The following is a 23672-nucleotide window of genomic DNA, read 5'->3' on the forward strand; positions in this document are numbered from 1 at the left end:
AAGATAGGTAAAAAGTAAGAGGTAAGTCTGGAAAGTGAATAAAAAAGTACATGTGACAGGTACTTTTTTTTAAACTGTGTGTTTTTTGTCTGGAGACAATATATTTGGAACAGAGGGAGTATATCATTTTTAAGATGTATTCAACTGCTTTAGTAACCCGTATTTTCTTTAAAAAATTTGCCCCCAGTGACATATAATCCTGGATCCGCCACTGATGACTTCCCCATGTCTCTAAATCCAATACGTCTATTCATTACTTGTATAACTTTGTCCAAGTTTGTTACCTCATAAAAAATAATTCGACCACTTAATATTTAAACTCCGTACATCAATTTTGCCATTCCATAAGAAAACCCGATTGCCCGTTCCGGAGCCCGAACCACCTCCTAGTTAAATTCTTTAAACGGTTATCATACACTTCACAAAATTTCCCCTCCCACCCTTTGGGCTCAACCGCAAGATGCCCAAGCCCAGGAGCCCGATCATTCGATTTCAAATTCTCCGAACGGGTCCAATCCACAACATAAGCGGACACTCGTCTTCTAAACTTCGCCTTGAACTCGGGCCATGCTTGGTACTTATAATGGTTCACTACCATCTTTTCAAGGCCCATTTTCTTGCTCTTGTACCCATCTTTCATCTTAAAATGATGAATCACGTTTAACGAAGATTCATCAATCGCATCAAGATAAACAATCGATTTGTGTCGGTTTTCAAGTCTTTTCTTACAATTGTAACCTTGCGTGACCCCCATCGACGGGTGCTTCTTCTGTTTTGATGGCCCAAACTCATAACACCGTATGGTCAACTGACCATACGGATATTTAGGTAAAAGTGACGGTAAAAGTAATCTTGACAGTTGTGTATTCGCCCATTGTGGTGAATACACGAACTCGTCAACATCAATGTACATCACCCACTTACATGAGTTTTTCAAATGCAATGCAGCATGTGAAAAACCCGCCTCTTGAGTTTTCGGCCAGAGCCAAAAACGCGTCTCAATATCATACCCCCTCGATTTTAACAAATCAACAACGCTTTGTAGATTGTCATCGCTACCATTATCGTACAATATGAACTTATCAACCCCAATTTTAGAATGGTAAATCACCCATTCTTTCAAAAACTTAGCCACATTGAAAACCATGGTACATGCGCACAATAGTGATTTTGCATTACAGTTGCTAATTGCTACTGTACCCCGGGACGTGTTATTATAATAGTATGCTATAGACGGAACCATTTGGTTAGTTTTTACAACCAACAGAGACGCTTTGACTGGAGTTTGACTAAACGCCGTTAATTCAGGCTGTTCACATCTAAACACTTCTTGTAACGAACTTTTAACTGAAGTTGTAACGCCGTTAACTATATCATCACCAAAAACACATTTAAATTCCGTTGGACTTCTATTAACTCCCTGACGATTATTGATCCCTTTCGCAAACAAAACGACATCGTTTTCCGTTTTATAAATTTCATAAACGATAAAGTTCCACCTGAGAAGCTCCGACGCCGGTGTAGTTACAGGAGAATGATCCGTCGAATCAGTCAGTAACGGTTGACGAAACGGAAGTCTCCGGCGAACTCGCTTCGGAAGAAGACACGTGTACGTTTTCCGATCAGGATACGTCAACGCGCCGGAAAACCTAGCCGGAGAAGTCTCAATCGTGTCGAATAAACAGAAGTGATTAGACGAATAATTAGTATTATTTTTATCAAACTTGTTTTCTGATGATACGATTACGATTACTTCCCATGCTGGAAACAAAATTGAAGTCGAATAGTTGTCAATTAGGTTAACGACTATTGTGTTTGATATGTGAGGAATCTGTGGAGTTTGTTGATGATTTAATTGAAGAGAATTGGAGGAGAATTTGCGATTTGGTGATAAGAGGTGGTATATGGCGGCGAAGGAGACGACGGAAATCGATACGTACAGAAAAAGTGTACGTATCTTTAGGGCCATATTTTGAAGGAGTGTAAGAAAAGTGGCTAAATTTATATGGAGTATGTTTTTTTTTTTTGAGAAAATATCATATATCACCTTATTAAGCATTAAAATTACATATTTCCCCTATTAACCTCTTTTTTTTTTTTACTCCGTAAGAATTATTATGAATTTATGAATTATTATTATGTAATGTAATGTAAAATATAAATATAATGTAATTATCTATGTATTATACCCATTTATTATTATTATACTCCGTATGTGTTACGGACTACACCGTAAATGTTACTGTAAATTGTAATTGTAGTACAGTATTAATGTAATTGATGATTAAATTAGGAAGTAAATATCCGGTGAAATTACAATATAAATTGTATTTAATGCCGTGTAAATAAAATGTTACGAGTATCACGGTATCACTTACAGTATTAAGAAACTTTCCAATTTTATTTTTTAATGATGATTTATGATTTATTATTGGATTTGTGCTAAAATAGATATGGACTTGAACGATAAGTAATGAAGGTTTTTTTTTTTTTTTTTAAATCTTGGATCTTATTTTTCCAGATTTTATGATATTTTTTTGTTTGTTTGCAGTAACCTACAAAATTTTCAACCTTTATAACCTCAAAAGGTGACTAGACTTTGATATATTTTCTACTCTTTTTATAAGAGTTTGCTGAATTGTTACTGCTTATACCCCTTTTTCATTTTTCCTATTTTTACGATTTTACGCATCTCCTTTTTTGAAAACGGAGAACTCGCCTTGTGTTACAAACCAACGTTTATACCTTTTCAAAAGGATGAAAAAGGGTTGTTAAATAGTAGTCACTCTGTCTCCTTTGAGCGTCCACTATTAATTTTTTGAAATATTTTTTTTTTTTCAATTTTGACCGTAAATATTTTTATTTGTGTTATACTCCGTATAATATATGATGAAAATTATGGAGTATGAATGAATTGAGTTTTAAATGTGTTTTTATTCATATACTCCCTCCCTTCCCAAAAACAGTCTGGTTTGACTTTTTGTTATTTTTTTTTTTTTTTTTTTTTTTTTACGAGGAACCCCACTATGGGCCATAGCACATTGGCCCCCCCACCGCAGGTAAACCCCGGGTAAACGGCAGGTTTGACTTTTTGTTGATTTAAGATATAGTGACGAATTGTCTAATTTGTCCTTCATTTAATGTAGTTATATAAAATATAATATAAAGAGTAACTAATAAGTTAATTGATATATTTAAATCTAAATTTTCAAAATTAGAAGAGATTTTTTTTTTTTGGCAAAATAACGAAAAATTATAAATAAATACGGAAAACGTTTTCGAAAAGAAAACATCTTCAACAAAAAAAAGATACAAAAGAGAACCCGAAGAGGCTCGAACCTAGAAAACGTTGATCAAACAGACTATCGATACCGAGCCTCAACTTGATTATACTGAAACGAAACTCAACAAACTAACTAGAGACAAATCACTAAACGAATAATAACTACAATAGAATGATACCTCCGAGCTCAAATATCTTTAATAAAAACGCCGAATTTACCCATTTCTTAGCCTTGAATCAATCTTTTCTTCCTCTTTTGTTGATTTATAGAAGAGATGTAATTGGAACTTTAATGGCGTTTTAGAGAAATGGACACTAATTTTGGGACAAACAAATATAGAAAGGTAAACAGATTTTTGAGGCGGATGGAGTAATTTTCATCAAATATTATATAACACAAATAAAAATATTTACGGTCAAAGTTGACAAAGAAAAACTTTAAAAGTTAACAATGCGCACTTAAGATGGGACGAAAGAAGTAATACTACAACATAAAAAGCGCAATGTGTTATATTGGTTTAACATGAACTTACAAGAACAATATTAAGGGCAAAAACTTAATAACGAGCAACTACGACCGATCTACAATCGGCTACTATTGACTATTTCAGTTGTGAAACTTGCACCCACTACATATGGGGCGGTTGTCCAAATCTAATTAAATTTTCAATGATAGAGAAATAAACACTAAAAAATACCTTATTTTTAGTAATTTTTTGAAGTGTAAATTGTTTTTATTTAATGTAATACATATGGGGCGGGTGCTCCCCATGCTCTGCAATATTCCTCCACCCTGATTGAATGTCATTTTCATAATGCGAAAGTAATAACTGACTTTTTGTTTGAACGGTGATATCGACACCGAATGCTCTCATTTGTCACCCACACACGTGTTAGGAGGGAACTCAAATCGCGACGATGTTGACAGTATTATCGAAGGTTGAAAAAACCCCCATAGACCTTCTCAAATCACATTGATATTGACAGTACCATCAAAGGTTGAAAACTCTCTGCTTGGAGTAAGAATTGAACTTGAGTTGACGGTACCCTAAGTTGGATCACACCCCCATACCACTCAAGCCAAGCTTTAGTGGTAACTGACTTATTTATCGGTTGTGGCTATGGTGGTTGATGTTAAAGCGAAGGCGTATAAAATACTATTAATTTTACTAGGAAATACTATTAAATACGATACAATTTTACACAAGTTATTTATTTATTTATAGAGTGGATATACTTAAACCTTGCTACAACACTTATAGGCAGTGTACCTAATCGTACAGTAATGTAGTTTTTAGTAAGTCCGGTTCATTCCACAGGGAGCTAGCCAAGTTTAACGCTATATTTTTAAAACTATATTTGTATAAATATATATATATATATATATATATATATATATATATATATATATATATATATATATATATATATATATATATATATATATATATATATATGAGTAATATTATTATTATAAAAAGAGGGTTTTTACCGTTTAATGACCGGTTTGTCGATTTTAAAACTTTAGTCGCAGTTAAAACCTAATGTAAAATATTAAAAATATAAAAGACTTCATTTAAAGCGTAAAGTAAATGACAATAATTAAAGTGCGATAAATAAAAGTGAGATAATTAAAATGACAATAAATAAAATTGCGATAATTAAAAGTGCAATTAAATATGAAATAAATGAATTATGCTTATTTAAACTTCCGTAATCATGATATTTGACGTGTTGATTTTAGTTTATTACCATGGATTAATTGTCCTTTGTCCTGGATTATTCAATATGTCCATCTGGTTTTTGTCCATAACAGTCCATCAGTCATAAATATAAAGTGCGAGTGTCCTCGTCAAATTATCCTTATATTCGAAGTCAAATATTCCAACTAATTGGGGACTTAAACTATAATTACACCAATTTTTCTTGTATATAATTCATGTAATGACCCAGAAATTTCTGAACAAATTTAAACCTTAACCTTTATATATTCCCGACACAATAAGCAAAATCTGTAATATTGAGTCTAGAAAGTTTGAAATCTATATTCGGATAATTAGTTACCCTTTGACCATGCCTAACGATTCACGAACATTTATGTGTATATACGATATATACTTATTAATTGTTAACATTAACAAAGTATTAGATGTGTGATATTTGGTTTCGATATAAGATTATTATATTTATCGGCAAGAGTAAAAGATAATAGAATTTTATAAATATCTGAAACTGTTTTTGTCTAAGTTGTTAGCGAGTCATTTTAAGGTTTTAACGTTATCTTTAAAAGTTAGAATTTTTCTAGAAACCCTTTGACAAATTGTAAATGTTAACGGTCCGTGATTTTAATAAAAATAGAATATTTAAATAAAACGTGTTCATTAAATATATATATGTGTATTTTACGAAATGACTAAATATAATATTTAACTAAATATAAAACGTTTTGAAATTTAATATACTTGGTTAATTAATGAGAGTGTGATTTATATAAGTAAATGACCACAACACACAAAAGATTAAATTATACTTTGAGTGGGTTAGTTTTTAATTAATTTAAGTCTAGTTATTGATAAAGGTACATGTCATAAAACGTTTAATTTAAAATAAAATATTTTGACAAACAACGAGACTTTGATTTATAGAAGGAAATGACCACAACGCTCAATTTTATAGGTTACATTTTTCATAAAGTAAATCTTTGATAAATAAATCAAATTATTATTAAAGGTACACGTCACGTAACGTAAAAGGCTATTTTTCTAAACGTACGTAAGTGCGCTCGAAAAACTGAAAGTGGTACATGAGTCGAGTGACAACGTACGAGTCATTTTAGTAAAAATTACATTTTTACTACGCACGTAAATATAATATAATATTTAATTAATTCTAAAGATTAAATATATTATTTATTAAATAATATATATATATATATATATATATATATATATATATATATATATATATATATATATATATATATATATATATATATATAACTATGAATTAGTATAAGAGTGTCGGTGGCTTTATTTAGCAACTACACGTTTTTTTTTATTTGATATTTATTATTATTTTATTTGATATATTATTTTATTATTATATTTATTATATTATTAAATTATAAACCATGCTATATATATATATCCCTCGGTTTTCAATCTCATAAGTCACAACACATATTACTAAATTGTGATCTCATTGTTACTATGTATTATTATATTTATTATTATTATTATTACTATTATATTATTATTATTATATATTAAGATTATGAATATCAATTTTATTATTTTGATATCAGTAAGTATCAGGATATTATTATTATTAGTATTATACATAAAATACTATGACGGGGTTCTGCCCAAGTGTTTTCAAAACTAATTTCATGAGTGGGATAGAATTAAGGAGATTATAGGTTATAGCTATGGAGGTTATGAGTAATGTTCAGGGGTTTTGTTCGTGAGTAAAACTAGTGTTTACCATCTCCGTTGCATCTACATATTTTTTTTTCCTGCAATATTGAATCTCAATATTGATACGTGAGCACTCAAAACTTAACTTTTATTTATTATTAGTGTATCCCTGACTAGTGCTCGAAAATTTAGGATCATGCATGCTAGTATATTTAATTTTGTCAAAATATATTTTAGGATAGAATCTGAAGTAGTTACTCATGCGGTTGAGATAAGGTATATGATATGTATGTTTTTGGAAAGGTGGCGAAAAACTATAAACTTTTCATTTAGATATCAAATGGATTCGACGGACGGAATAGAAGTTAGAGTCAATTGAATTTTTGTATTAATTATTAAAATGATTATTTTTATTATTACGACGTCGTTAGAATCATCAATATTATTATTTGATTAGTAACATTATTATTATTATTATTATCAAAATATTATTATGATTATTATCATTATTATTATTATTATTATTATTATTATGATTTTTATTATTTAAAATTAAAAATAATTAATATTTTTATCAAAAACTATAAAATTATTATTTTGATCATTATTATTATTAAAACTGTCAATTGATTATCATTATCATTAAATTTATTATTTTTAATATTATTTTTAATGAAAATATTATTATTATTACAAAATATTAACTTATCATTTTAAGTATATTTTTATATAAAGTTTTATTTATTAATAAATGAATTATATTATTAATTACTTTAATAAATGTTGTAAAAATATTTAAAAATATAAAATGACGATATTTAATCATGTGTAAATTTTAGAAATCATTTTGAGTCAAATTCATTTTTGTTAACTGTTACATATTAGTCTCGAGCATTAGGATTGTGGTACACTATAAATTAACTTTAATTGTTAAACAGATATTAACCAATATATAAATATATATAATTAATTTAGGTTCGTGAATCCGAGGCTAACCTTATACGTGTTCAATGATGTTATATGTATTTTTACTACAAAATACAGTATGGTGAGTATATAGTCCCTTTTAAACTCTAAATATTTTGGGATGAGAATACATGCATTTTATGATTTACGTTATGGACACAAGTGATCAAAAATAAATTCTATGTTGAGTTGTACCATGGCATATTTCTTTATACTTGGTAGCTAATATTTACATGAAGAATGTAAACGCGAATCCTGTTGATAGATCTATCGGGCCTGACAACCCCAACCGGACTGGACGACCAGTTTTCAACGGTTGCACAGTACTTCGTTTCTGTATACTACACTTGGTACGGTGTAGCGATTATTTAAGAATATGCTGCGATGATTTAAATGTTAAGTATGGTTACCAAGTGCTCAACTACTTTTACATACACTTGCGAGTGTATTATGTTTAATTATATGAAATCTTGTGGTCCATAGTTATTACGCTGCTAGCATCAAACCTATATATCTCACCAACTTTATGTTGACGTTTTAAAGCATGTTATTCTCAGGTACGAATTAAGTCTTCCGCTGTGCATTTGCTCATTTTAAGGACATTACTTGGAGTCGATCATCGCAATGGGACCAAATGTTAAGGACTTCGTCCGGATGGATTAGTAGCGGTCCTTTCAGTTGGTATCAGAGCGGTGGTCTTAGCGAACCAGGTCTTGCATTAGTGTGTTTGACTAGTAGTTGTTAGGATACATTAATGAGTCTGGACTTTGACCGTGTCTACATGTCAAAAGTTTTACTTATCATTTCTAGTCGGAAATTATCTGCTTATCACTCTTAAATCTAGACACGTCTTACTGCATTTAGCGCATCGATAGTGTATAGACAAAAATTCATATCCTAGCGCATCTGTAGACTTGCCTGACATATGCCGTAAATTCCTCTGTAGTCTACGAAATCTCTAGGATTATATATATATAGATATTCTATATAGTTAGAATATCATCCGATATCTGAAAATCATTTCACAACGAAGATCCCTTCCATCCACCAAATTGCTCACTTGGCGATGAACCTAAAGCACTTACCGGCGAACCTGTTCGAGAAACCATTTTCTTTCTCATTTCTAGAGTATCTCGTCAAGATTATATACTATCCCATATTTCGAATCTTGCTCATTCGCTCGTTCCAACCGCCAATCATCCCGGTGTACTAGAAGAAGTTAACGAACTTCGCGCTCGCGTGACGGCTTTGGAGAACATGGTGCGAAGGTTACAAACACCAGCAGCAGCACCGGCAGCATAACCAGGACCGCCAGCAACATCAACATCGCAAGCTTCGGTACCAGCAGCATCACCGACATCAACGACATCACCATCATCAGCATCAACCGTATCATTACCACCACCAACAATCACATCCGCACCACGTGCCTCAATATCTCATTCTGTACTTCGAGTATGAACTTCGTTCTATATATCGTTCTACATCGGTTATCTTCGTTTTACATATCATTCTACCTCATTTATCTTCGTTCGACATGGCGATTATGTAATCTCTAATGTTTTAGAGATCAAGTAACCAAGTACTAACGATAAATCAAATGAGTTTAATATCTTATTGACTCATTAGATCCATGATTACATCTGAAGAAAATATATATGCAAGTATATTTTCATAACTATTGTAATTAAAAATTCTTTCGTACAAACTGTTAATGATGAAAATATTTTAACGGGTAGGTAGTACCCGAGGAATATTTAGATTTCACATTAATAAGTTACACTGTACATTCTTCGAATCTGATTCAACAGTCATTTACTATCCTACTTACAACCACCGATATGCATATCCGTTCACCACAGAACAATCATTTCCATTCAAATTACATATTTGGATTTTGATCTATCAGAATCCAACAAGTGGCATAACGAAGAAAACATTGGACAAAATAAAAAGTGTTAGAAACAAACAAATTAACTATGATGAACTTTGATAGGAATTTACGCTAACTGTTCCTAGCTAACTGATTAACATTTTATTTATCGCAATTTACATTCTCGCAATTTTATTTCTGTTATTTACTTTTACGCATTTTAAATCGGGACACATGTACACAATACGTCGGATTAATTCTGAGACAATACGTTGTACACGGGTCATGATATATATTTATTTATTTTACGCACTTTAAATAACGGGACACGTATACAAGGTTTTGACCTATCATATCGACCCATCTATATATATATTTCGGAACAACCATAGACACTCTATATGTGAATGTTGGAGTTGGCTATACAGGGTTGGAGTTGATTCTAAAATATATATATGGTTTGAGTTGTGATCAATACTGAGACCGGTACACGGGTCACGATACGTATTAATTAATTCGAATATTATATATTTAATTTATATATGAATTTATTGGACCATTGGACAATCGAACTACTGGACTGCTAACTTTAGACAATTAAAATGAATTAAAATATTGATTATAACATATGAAACTAAATAATTCTTCAAGTTTGCCACTTGATTTCATCTTAAACCTCATTTGTACCTCGACAGTTACAATTCGCGTTCGTGATTCTTGAAAATACCTCAACCGAGAAGTTGAACCAACCGCACCTCGTCTATGGAGGAAAAGATCTTTGCATATATTTATGCACCTGAAAAACTCTCGAACCCAAAGTCATAGCTTAACACGTAACCATGTTGAATCCTTTATTAGCAAAAACAACCTTACAATTCCTTTCCAAAGTAACCAATTTTGTCACAGCTTCAGCAAATTAACTCCGACTACTCAGTAAGACTAGTCTTATTATAACCTCGATATATACACGTTGTCCTTTTGCTGTCGTTACCGGAGAACCTTTTATATTCCACGACATCATCAGCAGATGTACCAGCAGATCGTCATCCCTTTGGCGAAATCAGCAATCAGTATTTTGAAAATCTCGCAGAACTTCTCCAATCATACCTATAACGTCTATCTCTAAGAATTTCATACTCCAAATGTGAAATTTCTGAAAAACACCCTGAACTGCGAACTAGTTCTTGAAATGCTGATGAAGCAGCAAAAACTGTAAACGACTTTAACAGTCAAAAGTTAACGATAAAGTACAGTGTGTTGGAAAAGCTCAAAAAAAAGAGAAGGATTGGAACTGGAAAACGGATTGAGCGAAGTATGAAGGAGGCCATGGACAAATCGTGAAAACTAAACCTGACTTCAAAGGATCCAAATTATTCAGTGCCTGCTGAAACCGTTAGTAAGAACTCTACTCCTTATTCTAAACCTTTCCAGATGATATTCTTCATCATCATCTTATCTTAGATATTATAAGATATCTTCATACCTTCCGTTATACATATCCTTCATATTTCTAGAGATATTTTCACAACTATTCTTATATGAGATCATGTATTTCTCCGTAATATCTGCGTTACAACATAAAAGAAACTGTGCTAGTTTCTAAATTCTGAAACCTCCGAATTTAAAATATGAATGTTTTGAAGTAGTGTTGGGAACTGAAGCATGAATTAGTATAATATAATGACACTTGATCAACGTCATTATATTACAGTAAGTGATGATGTGCGAGGTGGTGTACGAAATACTATTATATTTTACTACGAAATACGTTACAAATTACACAAGTTTTAATTATTTATTTACAAATGGGATATACTTAAACCTTGCTACAACACTATAGGCAGGGTACCTAATCGTAGAGTAGTATAGTTTTTAGTAAGTCCGGTTCATTCCACAGGGAGCGGGCTTATTGCATACTATATTTTTAAACAACTATATTTGTACAAAATATATATAATTATATATAATAATATATAAAAGGGGGTTTACCGTTTAATGACCGGTTTGTCGATTTATATTTTAAGCGAAGCGTATAGTAAATGCCGATATTTAAATAACAATATAAAATAAATAACAATAATTAAAATGACAATAAATAAAAGTACGAGGAAAAATGAAATAAAATATATTATGCTTATTTAAGCTTCCGTAACCATGATGTTTGACGTTTTGATTATTTATTACCCTGGGTTAATTGTCCTTTGTCCTGGATTATTTGATAAGTCCATCTGGTTTTTGTCCATAACGGTCCATCAGTCATAAATATAAAGTGCGAGTGTCCTCGTCAAATTATCCTTATGTCCGAAGTCAAATATTCCAACTAATTGGGGACTTAAACTGTAACAAGATTTTAATACTTTGTTTAATAATTACACCAGGTTACCAACTGCGTGTAACCCAAGGTTTTAATACTTTGTTATCAATTATGTCAAGTGTCCTTGTACATAATTTCACCCCTGTTTTAATAATTCTAGTGACTATTAATCCATTCCCGTGTCCGGTTAAATGAACTATTATTCGTACATATAAATACCCCGCCCATCGTGTCCGATCGAGTGTATATGGTTATTTATAGGGATGTCCAATTGTAAATCTTTATATTAAAATTAACAAACTATCATTTAGTTAAACAAATATAAAGCCCATTAATAGCCCATAGTCTAATTTCCACAAGCGTCGTTCTTTTGTCCAAACCCCAATTATGGTACAAAGCCCAATTACCCCGTCTTTAATATTTAGTCCAACATCATGATTACTTTGGCTCAAATAAGCATAATAATAAATTAAGTACGAGACATTAATTTAAAAAGGAGAACATAACTTACATTGAGTATTTATCGCGTAGTGTTACACGGACAGAATTTCGACTTCAAAAACCCGTAAAATAACCTTTACATAACCCGAACTAATCTAATATAAAACTACCCTATACTATATATATTATATATATATATTTATTTATTTATTACAGAGTATTATTATTATTATTTATTATTTAAACTCGGCAGAATGCATGGCCTTTTATAGGCATTTTAATTTCTGACAGCTCCGCGAGTCGTGGAGTTTTTGGCCTTCAAACTCCGCGAGTCGTGGAGTTTGAAAATACAGCTCAGGATCCTTTGTCTCATAGCTTGTCGACATGATTATATATATATTTATAATATATAAATAATTTATATAATTATTTATATATTATATTTTATTCTTGTGCATAGTTGACTCATAATTTTTGGTCCATTGCGTCGGGCGTTGATAGTTGACTCATGTCCCGGTTCCGGATTTTCGAACGTCCTTGCGTACAATTTAATATCTTGTACTTTGCATTTTGTAACTTGTACTCTTGTCATTTTGAGACGTTTCTCATCAATAAATTGAACCTTTTGAATTGTATTTTGTACATTTGAGCTTTTTGGACGTTTGTGTCTTTAAATCTTCGTTTTTGCCTTTTGTCTTCGCACTTATTTATTTAAACAATTACAATGAAAATATAATACAATTACATATGAAAACCTATTATTTAGGAGGGATATTGCTATGAAATATATGTTCCTTTTTAGCCTTATCAAATATCCCCACACTTGAGCGTTGTTTGTCCTCAAGCAATACAGAACTTGAAATAAAAACATACATGAATCACTTTTTATTCATCACACTTTGTACATTAGTGATTTTGGTATGGTGGTATAAACAATGATAGTAATGATAGAACCATGGTTAAAGGTGGGTGTGTCATCCACAGTTGCCTCGGGTTTAGGTCAACGACACTTGCAATCAAATAGCCGATTTACTTTCGGTTTCCAAAGCAAAGTGCACATTTGAAAGGCGGTTTACAGTCCCACATGACTATGAAAATGTAGATCCTTAAGGAAATTGGATCTTTATGAAAACATTTGATCTTTGAAAATTCAATCTAGCTTTTACCCTAGATAAGTTTTTCGGAATAACCTTTCACCGGTGTTGCAAAATATTTTTGTGGGTTTTGTGGGTTTCAGATTTGAAAATTTTAGCTCAAAACTTATGGTTTTGTGTCACCCACTTGCTAACCTTGTATTAGGAAAGCAACACGTCCAGTATACTTGCTCCGTATATTACCTTTCGGTAAACTACCGTCCGGTTGTAAAGGAAAGCGATGAACAACAAACTGTTAAGGCAATGTCTAATGACATGCATTTGATTATGGTCCACAAACATGTCGGATGCTAGTACTATCCTTTGTAGGAGCAATAGTAAAGATCATCCTATAATTTTTTCGGTCTGGCACAAGGTACTGTTTCCGACCATGCTATGCAACCACCGTTCTTACGGTTGACACCCGATTTGGTTCAGGTGACCTAATGAATTCCAGGTGAATTCTTAGGATTTTACGTTCAATGGTAATGAACGCATTGAAAATGGGTTTTCAGAAAACAAATCGGTTTATAATTTTGATCAAAATATTTTCTCGTTCAAGCTCGAGTTTAGATATCATTGAATTCCATGAGTTTGAATTCTCAATCTTTAAGGTCAATCTCAAGGATTGAGTAATATCAGTCTTAAAAGCTGATTTTTAATCTTTAAGGAGATTATCCTTTCTGGGGATCTGATTCATTAGTCTTATCAAGCTAATTTGCACGGTGTCCCCCCCATTGTACGAGATAAATCCTTCTCATGGTTAGGATAAATCTGACCACTTGGCGACCCTGTTTGATGCTGAGGTCCGTGGATTTCCTGCTGATTTTAGTGATGACTTTTCTAGATTTTTTGTCAACCTATAGCTGGTCTGGACGACAACTTCTTGACCTAAATCAAGAAACGCGTGTCTTTTTCGGAAGACTTTACTTCCTTTTAATGATGAAATTGATTCATCGTGTAGATCCATCTTTTCTTTTCTTTCATTGGGTAAAATAGTTAATTTAGTCCAAAACAAAAGCACCTGCAATAACTTTACGGAAACATGTGCTAGATAGTTTTTAATTGAATAACTAGGTACATTCTCCCCAAACTTAGTTTCTTTCTTTTCCTTTTTATTCTCCTTTATTCCATTTTAAATGAATTCAAGCGTTTTAGAGTGTTTCTAAATTTATGTCCTTTCCGAGGTAACGATAATTTCGGTATTAACACCTAGTTTTCACCGTTCATAAATATATATAAACATGATTTTAAATTCATTTAGTTGGAAATTTTTCAAAATTTCATAAAATTTGGCAAATAAACCAAGTATAAACCTGAGAGAATTTATAACCCTTCCCCACACTTGAGATCATGCAATGCCCTCATTTGCATGAAATTAGACTCTAATTATAAATTCATGAGGGTGATTGTGATGACCCGGAAATTTCGACTAAATTTAAACTTAATCTTAAATGATTAATGACTTCGACACGATAAGCAAAGCCTATGAAGTTGAATCTCAAAATTTTGAACTATTCAATTACCCTTCGGTTGTTCTCAACGATTCGCGAACCATTATATGTAAACAGATACATATATATACTATAACTTGAAAATGTAACAAAGTTTTAATTGCATGATACCGTACATTAAAATTATTGGTTTATATATCTATTTGAATATATATGATTTCAAGTTATTTAGTAAACGATAGTAACATTCGATTATTGATTCGATTGATATTTAGATAAGTTAACTAAAACGTTTAAGATGAACAAGTAAAATACTAATTTGCTACAGTATTTTCAAATTGCTACAGTACCCAAAATGCTACAGTGTTTTCAAAAATCACTATTTGCTACAGTGAAATTAACTTTGCTACAGTGAAACGCTATTATAAAAATGTATTTTAACAAATAGCGAGACGATGATTTATAGAAGTAAATGACCAAAACACTCGAAAGTTTAAGATACACTTTGAGTGATATAATTAAGGGATAATTTAAGGCTATTGATAAGGCTAAAAAGGAACATATATTTCATAGCATTATCCCCCAAGAAAGACAAGATTTTAGTTGTAATTGTTCCATATTCAAGTAATATTCGTTTATATTTAATAAGTGCGAAGACAAAAGGCGAAAACGAAGAATTGAAGACGGAAAGGTCCAAAATGCTCAAATGTACAAGATACAATTAAAAAGGTTCAAATTATTGATGAAGAACGTCTAAAAAATGACAAGAGTACAAGTTGCGGAACGCAAAGTACACGATATAAAATAGTACGCAAGGACGTCTGAAAATCCGGAACCGGGACCCGAGTCAAGAAGAAACGCCCGACGCAACGGACCAAAAATATCTAGTCTACTATGCACAAGAATAAAATATAATATATAAATAATTATATTAATTATTTATATATTTATATTTATTTTATATTATGTCGACAAGCTAGGAGCCAAAACAATGTGAGCTGTCCCTGGTCCCCATGCGAGTCGCATGGCCAGAAGGCCATTTCCATGCGAGTCGCATGACTCCAGATTTCAGGCCACATCTATAAATTTCAGTGTTTTCGCTCGATTTAAATCACACACATACACAAATATATATATACTCAGTAATATTATTTATTATTTATTATTATTATTATTATTATTATTATTATTATTATTATTATTATTAATAAGATTATTATTAATCTTATTATTTTTTATTATTATTAGTGTTATTATTTTTGCGATACAAAAATAATAATGTACAAAAAATATTACGACGGAGTGCTGTCTAAGTAATTTTCAAAACGAGTTTCCGAGCGAGCTAGAGCTAAGGAAAATATGGGTTATTGCCAAGGAAATTATGGGTAATGTTCTGGGGTATTTTTGTGAATCAAACCTCGTGTTTATCATCTCCGATGCGTCTACGTGCTTTCCTGCAATATTGTATATCAATATTAAACTGTGAGTTTCATAAGATCCCTTTTACTCTTTACATTTTTGGGCTGAGAATACATGCAAATGCTTTATTAACCGATATACAATATTTATATGCGTGAGTTTCATTTGCTCCCTTTTTAATTGCTTTTGCAATCTATATTTTTGGGCTGAGAATACATGCACTTTATTTTAAACACAATGGATACAAGTACATACTAAATTCTACACTGAGTTTGAACCGAAAATCCCTTAGCTTTGGTAACTAGTAACTGCCAGTTATAAGAACTGGTGGGCGCGAGTAGTAGTATATGGATCCATAGGGCTTGACATCCCCGTCCGAGCTAGAGCGCTAGCCTTTTAACGGACGTATGCTATTTGAGAAGCGTACACGTTGGTTTGCGTGTATTATTAAGATGATTATACAAAGGGTACAAATTATATAAACGTTAAAGTTTAGTTACCAGGGTGCTCAATTTTGTAGAACTGATTGATAAACGTTTCGGATGAAACAACTGAAATCTTGTGATTCACCTTTTATGTAAAACCTATTGATAAACGTTTCAGATGAAACAACTGAAATCTTGTGATCCACCTTTTATGTAAAACCTATTGATAAACGTTTTGAATAAAACAACTGAACTTTTGTAATCCACATTGATATACGGATTATGTGTAATATTAAAACTATGAACTCACCAACCTTTGTGTTGACACTTGAAGCATGTTTATTCTCAGGATTCTAGAAGTCTTCCGCTGTTTGCTCATACGTGATACAAGTTATGTGCTTGGAGTCATACATGCTATATACAAGAAACTTGCATTCATCAAACCATTACCATGTATCTTATTTTGACTGTATTGTCAACAGATGTATTATTGTAAACCATTTAAATGGTGATTGTCTATACGTAGGAATCATCAGATGTAAAAAAAACTGGAATTTATATATTCATTTATGAAATACCTTTTCAAACGAATGCAATGTTACAAAACGTATCACATAGAGGTCAAATACCTCGCAATGAAATCAATAAATGACGTGTTCGTCCATATGGATTTGGAGCGATCGTCACAGTTGGTATCAGAGCGTTGGTCTTAGCGAACCAGAATTTGCATTAGTGTGTCTAACTGGTTATTGTTAGGATACATTAGTGAGTCTGGACTTCGACCATGTCTGCATGATAAAAGTTGTTGCTTATAATTTTTTTGTTAGAAATTACCTGCTTATCATTCCTTGTGTGGAAAATTACCTGCTTATCATTTGTAGTCTAGACACACCTTATTGCATGGATTGCATGACTAGTGTATAGACAAAATGAATATCTTAGCGTATCTGTTACTGTTACCTTTACTTGACAGTTTCCGAAAGTTTCTCCGTAATTCGCGGATCCTTTGTACTATATAAAGGTATTCTATGTAATTAGAATATCATCCGATATCCGAAAATCATTTCACATCGAAAATTATTTATCTAACCGTGTAAGATGAATTCTGCAAGTAATTCGAGTTCTTCGGATTCCGATATGAATTTCCACCTGAGTTCCGAAAGCAGTGTAACCGGAATGAATCAACCAATCAGTCATCACCAATTCTGGATGAATTGGGGATGGGTTCGTAATCAACTTAATCAATGGAGACAAGAGGAAGGCGATCCTTTCCACCAACCGAATTCACCTCTTGGTGAGGAACCTGAGGCACTTACCGGCGAACCCGTTCGAAACACTATCTTTACCCTAATTTCCAGGATATTTCGCAACGATTATATGATAACTAGAATTTTAAACTTTATTCATCCTCTCGTACCAACCGCCAATCATCCCGGAATAATAGAAGAAGTTAACGAGCTTCGCGCTCGAGTTGTGGCTTTGGAGAATATGATGCACAATTTGTAGGCATCACAGGCAGCACCGGTAGCACCACCAGAACCAGCAGCACAACCAATAACAGTACCAGCACCACCAACAACAACATCCGCACCGTAAACCTTAACCTCACAATCTGTCCCACGAATATCAACCTCATACGCACCGTAGGCACCGAAGAATACTAATAACCATAAACGATGAAGTATTAATTCATAACTTCATTGGAGAAATATCCTGCGACGATTATGTAATCTTTAATATAGAAGAGATTATTCGTTTCTAGTTCTAACCGAAAACCAAATGAGTTTAATAACTCATTAAATCTATATTACATCTGAAGGAAATATACATACATATATTTTCATAAAGATTGTAATTGAAAATCCTTTTGTACAAACTGTTAATGATGAGAATATTTTAACGGGTAGGTAATACCCTAGAAATATATAAATTCAACATTAATATGTTACACTATACATTCTTCAATTCTGATTCAGCAATCATTAACTATACTGCTCAAACCTATAGATATACGTATCTGTTCATCGCAGAATAACCATTTTCATTCAATTTCATATTCTCATTTCGATTGATCAGAATCCAAGTCAAGATTAAACGAAAAACATCACTCTTAGATTCCTACATCTTTCAAAACCATGCTTCGAAACCCATGCTTTGAATTCAGAACAGTACTAGAACATCATATGATTATATTTTGCGTTCAAACCCATCGAAATTCTTGGAAACACTTCAACTAATGAACAAACGAGAAGACAAACCAACTACACGATATCTACGAGAAGAAAGATTTGTACTTATAATCATATATCTGGAAAGCTCTCGAAACCTAAGTAAAACTTTAACACGTATCTGTGATAAATCCTTCGGCATTATTATTACTGAAAGTAACCTTGCAATTCCTTTTTAAAAGTATCCAGTATTATCACCCATTCAACTAGTCAACGACGACCTTTCAGACTTATAACTTTGGCATATACGTTTTTGTTACTGGGGAACCTTTTATGTTTCACCATATTAGCAGTAAATGTACCAGCGACTCCGTCACTCTGCTATTTGAAACTCTCCGGAAATCACTATATATACATTGAAACCCTATCATGTACTCATCCACATCTTGTAACAATAGTTGCCATTCCAACTATCGGGAATTTGCAATCAGTATTTTGAAATCTTGCAGCACGTCTACGCCAACAGTTATATGTGTACATATAACGTCTACCTCCTCGAATTACATACTTCGAATGTGAAGTTTTTGAAAAACACCCCAGACTATGAAACTAGTTCTCTGAAATTGGAACAATGCTGATGAAGCAGCAAAAACTGTAAACGACCTTAACAGTCAAAAGTTTGATGATAAAGAATAATATGGTGGTAAAGCTGAGAAAAAGAGAAGGTTTGAAACTGGAAAACGGATTGAGCAAAGTATGAAGGAGGGTTGTGGATAAATCACAAAGACTAAACCTGCCTTCAAAGAATACAAATGATTCAGTATCTGCTGAAGTCATTAACGAATACCTTGCTCCTGATACTAAACCCCTACGGACAATATTCTTCATCATCCTTCGATATTAGAAATTCTAAGATATTATCATATCTTTCATTATAAATATCTTCGATATTTCTGAAGATATCTTCATAACTATTATCATCCGAAATTATTTATCTCTTCACGCTATCTGTGTTACATCATAAAAGAAACTATTTTAGTTTCTAATTTCTGAAAATTTTGAAAAATGGATGTTTTTGAAGTAGTGTTGGGAACTGAAGCATGAGTTAGTATAATATAATGACACTTGATCAACGTGATTATATTACAGTAAGTCATGCTAAGTTTCTAATGGAACGTGATAAAGGTTCACAGATCCCACCCTCATCATGAACCATGTTACATAACTCTTTTAACCTCTAAACATATCAAGAAAATATTTTTCTTGATGATTCGGTCTTTTCCGAATAATTTAGTAATTTGACAAATCAAGATCGTGCCATTATGATTACCTTCTCAGAACAATAACTATGTTCATCCAAAACTCTATACCTACGAATTCTGGACCATTACAAGAGATGCCTAATCGCAAGAAGAAGAAACGAAGGGACAAAGCTCCGAAATAGAAATTGGAGTATAAATCGCAGCAAATAGGAGGGAGTATTAACTGTGAATGACAATGATTATAGTAGACAGGAGTAGGGACATTAAAATATAAGGGGAGATATAAAGCCCGATAACAAACCTGAAATTACAAACCGTGTATATCAATGCGTATAGCAATATAAAGATACGGGAGAATGATAAATACAACAATCCCTAGAGCATAATAGAAATAAACAGATTCTTCTGGTGGGAGCTGGAAAAGAAGGATGATTGTGGCAAACGTCAATATTAGGTCAAGAACCAGAACTGGATTGAGCATTTTCACAATTTTTTTTAATGTATTAATTGGGGAAGAAAGTTTTAAGGGTGGTGAATATTATGAAACGGAAGAAGTCAATTTATAATGGAAATACCGGACAAAGTAGCCAGGGCAGGTTACCACATTTAATTAAAGTGGATCCTAATTTCCTTAAATCCCGGTGAATCAAATCCTGTATATATTTCAAAGATTTTCTTTTAATTTCCTTGAATTCCGGAAATCAAACGTTACTACGTCAAGAGATAAGACGAATCTCTATTCTCCATTTCACTCTATTACGATAACTTCTCTCATACGCTTCGAGTAATTAGATTGTTTTATCCATATTATTCAACGGTGATAAAAATTCTATTTATCAACACATATTCGTCATGAAAACATTTTTATTGTTAGCCATGACGACCTCACTCAAATTTCGGGACGAAATTTCTTTAACGGGTAGGTACTGTGATGACCCGGAAATTTCGACTAAATTTAAACTTAATCTTAAATGATTAATGACTTCGACACGATAAGCAAAGCCTATGAAGTTGAATCTCAAAATTTTGAACTATTCAATTACCCTTCGGTTGTTCTCAACGATTCGCGAACCATTATATGTAAACAGATACATATATATACTATAACTTGAAAATGTAACAAAGTTTTAATTGCATGATACCGTACATTAAACTTATTGGTTTATATATCTATTTGAATATATATGATTTCAAGTTATTTAGTAAACGATAGTAACATTCGATTATTGATTCGATTGATATTTAGATAAGTTAACTAAAACGTTTAAGATGAACAAGTAAAATACTAATTTGCTACAGTATTTTCAAATTGCTACAGTACCCAAAATGCTACAGTGTTTTCAAAAATCACTATTTGCTACAGTGAAATTAACTTTGCTACAGTAAAACGCTATTATAAAAATGTATTTTAACAAATAGCGAGACGATGATTTATAGAAGTAAATGACCAAAACACTCGAAAGTTTAAGATACACTTTGAGTGATATAATTAAGGGATAATTTATGGCTATTGATAAGGCTAAAAAGGAACATATATTTCATAGCATTATCTCCCAAGAAAGACAGGATTTTAGTTGTAATTGTTCCATATTCAAGTAATATTCGTTCATATTTAATAAGTGCGAAGACAAAAGGCGAAAACGAAGAATTGAAGACGGAAAGGTCCAAAATGCTCAAATGTACAAGATACAATTAAAAAGGTTCAAATTATTGATGAAGAACGTCTAAAAAATGACAAGAGTACAAGTTGCGGAACGCAAAGTACACGATATAAAATAGTACGCAAGGACGTCTGAAAATCCGGAACCGGGACCCGAGTCAAGAAGAAACGCCCGACGCAACGGACCAAAAATATCTAGTCTACTATGCACAAGAATAAAATATAATATATAAATAATTATATTAATTATTTATATATTTATATTTATTTTATATTATGTCGACAAGCTAGGAGCCAAAACAATGTGAGCTGTCCCTGGTCCCCATGCGAGTCGCATGGCCAGAAGGCCATTTCCATGCGAGTCGCATGACTCCAGATTTCAGGCCACATCTATAAATTTCAGTGTTTTCGCTCGATTTAAATCACACACATACACAAATATATATATACTCAGTAATATTATTTATTATTTATTATTATTATTATTATTATTATTATTATTAATAAGATTATTATTAATCTTATTATTTTTTATTATTATTAGTGTTATTATTTTTGCGATACAAAAATAATAATGTACAAAAAATATTACGACGGAGTGCTGTCCAAGTAATTTTCAAAACGAGTTTCCGAGCGAGCTAGAGCTAAGGAAAATATGGGTTATTGCCAAGGAAATTATGGGTAATGTTCGGGGGTATTTTTGTGAATCAAACCTCGTGTTTATCATCTCCGATGCGTCTACGTGCTTTCCTGCAATATTGTATATCAATATTAAACTGTGAGTTTCATAAGATCCCTTTTACTCTCTACATTTTTGGGCTGAGAATACATGCAAATGCTTTATTAACCGATATACAATATTTATATGCGTGAGTTTCATTTGCTCCCTTTTTAATTGCTTTTGCAATCTATATTTTTGGGCTGAGAATACATGCACTTTATTTTAAACACAATGGATACAAGTACATACTAAATTCTACACTGAGTTTGAACCGAAAATCCCTTAGCTTTGGTAACTAGTAACTGCCAGTTATAAGAACTGGTGGGCGCGAGTAGTAGTATATGGATCCATAGGGCTTGACATCCCCGTCCGAGCTAGAGCGCTAGCCTTTTAACGGACGTATGCTATTTGAGAAGCGTACACGTTGGTTTGCGTGTATTATTAAGATGATTATACAAAGGGTACAAATTATATAAACGTTAAAGTTTAGTTACCAGGGTGCTCAATTTTGTAGAACTGATTGATAAACGTTTCGGATGAAACAACTGAAATCTTGTGATTCACCTTTTATGTAAAACCTATTGATAAACGTTTCAGATGAAACAACTGAAATCTTGTGATCCACCTTTTATGTAAAACCTATTGATAAACGTTTTGAATAAAACAACTGAACTTTTGTAATCCACATTGATATACGGATTATGTGTAATATTAAAACTATGAACTCACCAACCTTTGTGTTGACACTTGAAGCATGTTTATTCTCAGGATTCTAGAAGTCTTCCGCTGTTTGCTCATACGTGATACAAGTTATGTGCTTGGAGTCATACATGCTATATACAAGAAACTTGCATTCATCAAACCATTACCATGTATCTTATTTTGACTGTATTGTCAACAGATGTATTATTGTAAACCATTTAAATGGTGATTGTCTATACGTAGGAATCATCAGATGTAAAAAAAACTGGAATTTATATATTCATTTATGAAATACCTTTTCAAACGAATGCAATGTTACAAAACGTATCACATAGAGGTCAAATACCTCGCAATGAAATCAATAAATGACGTGTTCGTCCATATGGATTTGGAGCGATCGTCACAGTGATTAGTGTAGAAAAATGATTGAAAATA

General features: G+C 32.2%; 1 protein-coding gene across 1 annotated transcript; it reads right to left on the reverse strand.

Moving 5' to 3' along the window:
* Positions 1-228: 228 nt before the first annotated feature.
* LOC139892784 (glycosyltransferase family 92 protein Os08g0121900) lies at positions 229-1969 on the reverse strand. Its single transcript, XM_071875908.1, has one exon. The coding sequence runs from the start codon at positions 1967-1969 to the stop codon at positions 329-331; it is 1641 nt and encodes a 546-aa protein (XP_071732009.1). The 3' UTR covers positions 229-328.
* Between the last annotated feature and the right edge of the window lie 21703 nt (positions 1970-23672).

The sequence above is a fragment of the Rutidosis leptorrhynchoides genome, chromosome 2 (assembly GCF_046630445.1).
Source record: "Rutidosis leptorrhynchoides isolate AG116_Rl617_1_P2 chromosome 2, CSIRO_AGI_Rlap_v1, whole genome shotgun sequence".
NCBI lineage: Eukaryota > Viridiplantae > Streptophyta > Magnoliopsida > Asterales > Asteraceae > Rutidosis > Rutidosis leptorrhynchoides.